The 6,787-nt window shown below is 58.1% G+C and overlaps 1 protein-coding gene across 1 annotated transcript; it reads left to right on the forward strand.

Moving 5' to 3' along the window:
* Nucleotides 1–3,293: 3,293 nt before the first annotated feature.
* On the forward strand, nucleotides 3,294–6,259 carry LOC144591894 (sphingomyelin phosphodiesterase-like; the record flags this gene model as incomplete). The annotated part of the gene is made up of 3 exons (XM_078395900.1): nucleotides 3,294–4,063; nucleotides 5,402–5,573; nucleotides 6,183–6,259. Coding segments are annotated over 3 exons (1,019 nt in total), but the record flags the coding sequence as incomplete, so codon positions are not given.
* Between the last annotated feature and the right edge of the window lie 528 nt (nucleotides 6,260–6,787).

The following is a 6,787-nucleotide window of genomic DNA, read 5'->3' on the forward strand; positions in this document are numbered from 1 at the left end:
GGCAGGGTGCCCAGTGCGGGGGCAGGGTGCCCAGTGCGGGGGCAGGGTGCCCAGTGCGGGGGCAGGGTGCCCAGTGCGGGGGCAGGGTGCCCAGTGCAGGGGCAGGGTGCCCAGTGCAGGGGCAGGGTGCCCAGTGCAGGGGCAGGGGCAGGGTGGGTGGAGGGGCAGGGTGCCCAGTGCAGGGGCAGGGTGGGTGGAGGGGCAGGGTGCCCAGTGCAGGGGCAGGGAGGGCTGGTCGGTCACATGACAGGCTGGCCAGTCACATGACGGGCTGGACGGTCGGATGAGGGGCTGGATGGTCACGTGACGGGCTGGATGGTCACATGACGGGCTGGACGGTCACGTGACAGGCTGCCGGCTCCATGCCATGATATCCATTACATGTTTCTGCCGTGTTACTGTGCAACACATCTGGTGTGTGGCATGTGGCGTGTATAATGATCGCTGCATCCTGTAACGTGAGAGTGGCTTCTACTGGTCACCGTCGCTGGGCGACCTAGACATAGAAACACAGAAAATAAGTGCAGGTTTAGGTCCTTGACCCCTTTGAGCCAGCACCGCCATCCAGTGAATTGGCCTCCACTGCCTTCAGTGGCAGAGAATTCCACAGATTCACAACTCTCTGGGTGAAAACGATTTTCCTCATCTCAGTCCTAAATGGCCGACCCCTTATTCTTAAACTGTGGCCCCTGGTTCTGGACTCCCCCAACATCAGGAACATTTTCCCTGCATCTAGCGTGTCCAATCCCTTAAGAATTTTATATGTTTCTATAAAATCCCCTCTCATTCTTCTAACTTCCAGTGAATACAAGCCCAGTCAATCCATTCTTTCATCATATGCCAGTCCCGCCATCCCGGGAATTAACCTGGTGAACCTACGCTGCACTCCCTCAATAGCAATAATGTCCTTCCTCAAATTAGGAGACCACAACTGCACACAATACTCCAGGTGCGGTCTCACCAGGGCCCTCTACAACTACAGTCGGACCTCTGCTCCTAAACTCCAATCCTCTAGCAAAGAAGGCCAACATGCCATTTGCTTTCTTCACTGCCTGCTGTACCTGCATGCATACTTTCAGTGACTCTGAGATTGGAAAGCAGTGATGGGGTCGGTCAAAATCAGCATGGATTTATGAAGGGGAAATCATGCTCAACTAATCTTTGAGGATGTAACAAGTAGAATGGATAACGGAAAGCCAGTGGATGTGGTGCATCTGGACTTTCAAAAAGCCTTTGACAAGGTCCCACACAAGAGATTAGTGCACAAGAGATTAGAGCACATGGTATTGGGGGTAGGGTACTGACATGGATAGAGAACTGGTTGGCAGCCAGGAAGCAAAGAGTAGGAATTAACGGGTCCTTTTCAGAATGGCAGGCAGTGACTAGTGGGGTACCGCAAGGCTCGGTGTTGGGACCCAGGTTTATAATAGAAATTCACGATTTAGATGAGGGAATTAAATGTACTGTAACATCACTAAGTTCGTGGATGACACAAAGCTGGGTGGCAGTGTGAGCTGCGAGGAGGATGCTATGAGGTTGCAGGGTGACTTGGACAGGTTGGGTGAGTGGGCAGATGTATGGCAGATGCAGTATAATGTGGATAAATGTGAGGTTATCCACTCTGGTGGCAAGAACAGGAAGGCAGATTATCTGAATGGTGTCAGATTAGGAAAAGGGGAGGTGCAAGGAGACCTGGGTGTGCTTGTACATCAGTCACTGAAAGTAAGCATGCAGGTACAGCAGGCAGTGAAGAAAGCTAATGGCATGTTGGCCTTCATTGCGAGAGGATTTGTGTTTAGGAGCAAGGAGGTCCTACTGCAGTTGTACAGGGCCCAGGTGAGACTGCACCTGGTGTATTGTGTGCAATTGTGTCTCCAAATTTGAGGGAGTACAGCGTAGGTTCACCAGGTTAATTCCCGGGATGGCGGGAATGACATATGATGAAAGAATGGGTCGACTGGGCTTATACTCACTGGAATTTAGAAGGATGAGAGGGGATCTTATAAAAACATATAAAATTCTTAGAGGATTGGACAGGCTAGATGCAGGAAAGATGTTCCCGATGTTGGGGGAGTCAAGAACCAGGGGCCAAAGTTTAAGAATAAGGGGGAGGCCATTTAGGACGGAGATGAGGAAAAACTTTTTCACCCAGAGAGTTGTGAATCTGTGGAATTCTCTGCCACTGAAGGCAGTGGAGGCCAATTCACTGGATGTTTTCAAGAGAGTTAGATAGAGCTCTAGGGGCTAACGGAATCTACTCCTGCACCTACTGTCTATTGTCTTTTCCCGCTCTGATGTGCCAGTGTTGCCCGATGCCTCAAATGCTGCCCGGCTCTGGCTGATGCCCCTGTTGTTTTCACACTCTAACCAATGCTACCCCCCCCCCCCACTGTTGTTGCCCCCCGTTGTTCGGTGTCCCCCCCCCCCATTATTGCCCTCTCTGACCGTTCCCCTTCAAACCCCACTCTAATCGATGCCCCCTCCATGCCGTACAGTGGCGCAGCGATAGAGTTGCTGCCTCACAGCGCCAGAGACCCGGGTTCAATCCTGACTACGGGCGCTGTCTGTACGGAGTTTGTACGTTCTCCCCGTGACCTGCGTGGGTTTTCTCCGAGATCTTCGGTTTCCTCCCACACTAAATATAAATTACCCCTTATGTGTGTAGGATAGTGTTAGTGTGGGGATCACTGGTCGGTGTGGACTCAGTGGGCCAAAGGGCCTGTCTCCATGCTGTATCTCTAAACTAAACTAAACTAACTGAAGATAGACTCAAAAAGCTGGAGTAACTCAGCGGGACAGGCCTAACCAATGAGTTACTCCAGCTTGTGGTGTCTATCTTCAGTTTAATCCAGCATCTGCAGTTGCTTCCGAAACTAACTGAAACCCCCTGTCCTGACTGATGCCCCCCCCCCATGCTCTGTGTCTCTGTGATGCCCCATGTTGTTGCCCCACTCACTGATTGCACCCCCCCATGCTCTGTGTCTCTGTGATGCCCCGTGTTATTGCCCCACTCACTGATGCCCCCCCCCATGCTCTGTGACTGTGATGCCCCATGTTGTTGCCCCACTCACTGATTGCACCCCCCCCATGCTCTGTGTATCTGTGATGCCCCGTGTTATTGCCCCACTCATTGTTCCCCCTCGTTCTACCCCAGCTGAAGGTGGGCATGGAGGAGGTGGGCTAGGTGGCCACGTGTCTGTGTCTGTGTGTGATGCCCCCAGGTGGCCACATGTCTGTGTGTGTGTGTGATGCCCATGTTGTTGCCCCCACTAACCGCCCTTGTTTCTCTGCAGCTGAAGGTGGGCATGGATGAGGTGGGCCTGGTGGCCCGGCGCCTGTGCGTGGAGCTGCGCATTGCTGAGGGGGAGATTTGCGTGCAGGCCATTGCGCTGTTTGAGCGTGACGTGATCACCGCGTGGGTGGATTCCGTGTTGCGGCCGGCAGAGGCGTGCGGGCTGCTTCTGGGCAGCGACTGTGGGCACTGGGACATCTACGGTCCGTGGAACGTCAGCCTGCCGGCGATACCGAAGCCCCCGGTGGTGCCGCCAGTGGCTCCGCATGCCGGCGCGCCCGTTACCCGCATCCTCTTCCTGACTGACATTCACTGGGACAAGGACTACGTCGTGGGCGCGGAGCCCCATTGCCGGGAGCCGCTGTGTTGCCGTGCCGGTGCTGGCATGCCGCCCCCTCACCGCCACGGCGCCGGCCCCTGGGGCGAGTACAGCAAATGCGACTTGCCGCTGCGCACCATCGCCAACCTCCTGCAGCACCTGCAGCACCAGCGCTACGACCTGGCGTACTGGGCCGGAGATATCCCTGCCCACAACGTGTGGCATCAGAGCCGGCACGACCAGATCACCGCCCTCACCACCATCACCAACCTGTTGCGCCAACACCTGCCCAACATCACCGTCTACCCAGCCGTGGGCAACCACGAGAGCACCCCCGTCAACAGCTTCCCCCCACCCTTCGTGCACGGAAACCAGTCCAGCATCTGGCTGTACCAGGCCATGGTGGAGGCCTGGCAGCACTGGCTGCCCCCCGCCGCCCTGCAGTCCCTGCGGTGAGTCTCCCACACACGCCAACATGCAGTGCCCACACACGCCAACACACAGTGCCATCACATGCCAACATGCAGTGCCCACACACGCCAACATGCAGTGCCCACACACGCCAACACGCGATGAGCCACGCACACAAGTGAGCCCTGGGGGGGGGGGGGGGGGGGCACCCCACACATGCCAACACATGCCAACACGCAATGTCACACTTGCGCCAACACACCAGCCTGGGGTCATGCACGCCAAGCCGGGGGGGGGGGGGGGGGGCAGGCAGTGACCCGGGGAGGGGGAGACAAGGGGAGTGTTTGGGGGAGAGGGTGCACACAGATCAAGAGAGAGGGGTCACAGGGATTTCCCAGGGGAAGGGGGACGCAGGGAGTGACAGAGGGGAGGGGGTTGCGGGGGAGTGACGGGGAGGGGGGTACAATGGGGAGTATCCGGGCCTGCTGGTGGGTGCCAGTGTTGGAGGGGTAATGACTCAGTCCCTGTGTTGCCCCCCCTGTGCCCTGTTGCCCCCCCCCTGTGCCCTGTTGCCCCCCCTGTGCCCTGTTGCCCCCCTGTGCCATGTGTTGCCCCCCCTGTGCCGTTGCCCCCCCCGTGCCATGTGTTGCCCCCCCTGTGCCCTGTTGCCCCCCCCGTGCCATGTGTTGCCCCCCTGTGCCCTGTTGCCCCCCCCTGTGCCCTGTTGCCCCCCTATGCCCTGTTGCCCCCCCTGTGCCATGTGTTGCCCCGCCCCTGTGCCCTGTTGCCCCCCCTGTGCCCTGTTGCCCCCCCTGTGCCATGTGTTGCCCCCCCTGTGCCCTGTTGCCCCCCCCTGTGCCATGTGTTGCCCCCCTGTGCCCCGTTGCCCCCCCCCGTGCCCCGTTGCCCCCCCTGTGCCCTGTTGCCCCCCCCCGTGCCCTGTTGCCCCCCCGTGCCCTGTTGCCCCCCCGTGCCCTGTTGCCCCCCCTGTGCCATGTGTTGCCCCCCCCTGTGCCCTGTTGCCCCCCCTGTGCCGTGTTGCCCCCCCTGTGCCCTGTTGCCCCCCTGTGCCCTGTTGCCCCCCTGTGCCCTGTTGCCCCCCCTGTGCCCTGTTGCCCCCCCTGTGCCATGTGTTGCCCCCCCTGTGCCCTGTGTTGCCCCCCCGTGCCCTGTTGCCCCCCCTGTGCCCTGTTGCCCCCCCTGTGCCCTGTTGCCCCCCCCTGTGCCATGTGTTGCCCCCCCTGTGCCCTGTTGCCCCCCCTGTGCCCTGTTGCCCCCCCCCCTGTGCCATGTGTTGCCCCCCCCTGTGCCATGTGTTGCCCCCCCCCCCCCTGTGCCCTGTGTTGCCCCCCCCTGTGCCGTGCTGTGCTGTGCTGCAGGCGGGCGGGGTTCTACACCGCGACGCCACGTCCAGGCCTCAGGCTTGTCTCACTCAACATGAACTTCTGCTCGCACGAGAACTTCTGGCTGCTCGTCAACTCCACCGACCCCGCCGGCCAGCTGCAGTGGCTGGTGGAGGTACTGCAGCAGGCAGAGTACCGCCATGAGAAGGTGGGTCTGGATCTGTGTGTGTTAATGGGTGTGTGAGTGGGTGTGTGTGAATGGGCATGTGTGAATGGGCGTGTGTGTGCGTGTGAGTGAGTGGGTGTGTGGGTGTGTGTGAATGGGCGTGTGTGTGAGTGGGTGTGTGTGAATGGGCGTGTGTGAGTGGGTGTGTGTGAATGGGCGTGTGTGAGTGGGCGTGTGTGAATGGGCGTGTGTGAATGGGCGTGTGTGAGTGGGCGTGTGTGAGTTGGCGTGTGTGAGTGGGTGTGTGTGAGTGGGTGTGTGTGAGTGGGTGTGTGTGAGTGGGTGTGTGTGAGTGGGTGTGTGCGAGTGGGGGTGTGCGAGTGGGGGTGTCTGAGTGGGTGTGTGTGAGTGGGTGTGTGAATGGATGTGAGTGTGTGTGTGCGTGCCTGTGAGTGTGTGTACAGGTGTGTATGTGTGTACAGGGGGGTGGTGGGGTGAGTGGGTGGGTGGGGCTGGGGGGTGAGGGGCAGGTTGAGGTGTGGGGGGGTGAGGGCGAGTGGGGGGGAGGGTGGACGAGGGTGAGGGGGAGGCTGATGGTCTCCAGAGCCGCTGTATCTGCACTACCTGCCGTGTGTGTGTTTGTACCCCCAGGTTCACATCATCGGTCACATCCCCCCCGGTCTGTGCATGAAGGTCTGGAGCTGGAACTACTATCGCATCGTCAACAGGTCAGCACCACCCAACTAGACTAGACTGGACCCAACTACTAGACTAGACTGGACCCAACTAGACTAGACTGGACCCAACTAAACTAGACTGGACCCAACTAAACTAGACTGGACCCAACTAAACTAGACTGGACCCAACTAAACTAGACTGGACCCAACTAAACTAGACTGGACCCAACTAAACTAGACTGGACCCAACTAAACTAGACTGGACCCAACTAAACTAGACTGGACCCAACTAAACTAGACTGGACCCAACTAAACTAGACTGGACCCAACTAAACTAGACTGGACCCAACTAAACTAGACTGGACCCAACTAAACTAGACTGGACCCAACTAAACTAGACTGGACCCAACTAAACTAGACTGGACCCAACTAAACTAGACTGGACCCAACTAAACTAGACTGGACCCAAACTAAACTAGACTGGACCCAACTAAACTAGACTGGACCCAACTAAACTAAGACTGGACCCAACTAAACTAGACTGGACCCAACTAAACTAGACTGGACCCAACTAAACTA

The sequence above is a fragment of the Rhinoraja longicauda genome, unplaced genomic scaffold, assembly GCF_053455715.1.
Source record: "Rhinoraja longicauda isolate Sanriku21f unplaced genomic scaffold, sRhiLon1.1 Scf002850, whole genome shotgun sequence".
Lineage (NCBI taxonomy): Eukaryota > Metazoa > Chordata > Chondrichthyes > Rajiformes > Arhynchobatidae > Rhinoraja > Rhinoraja longicauda.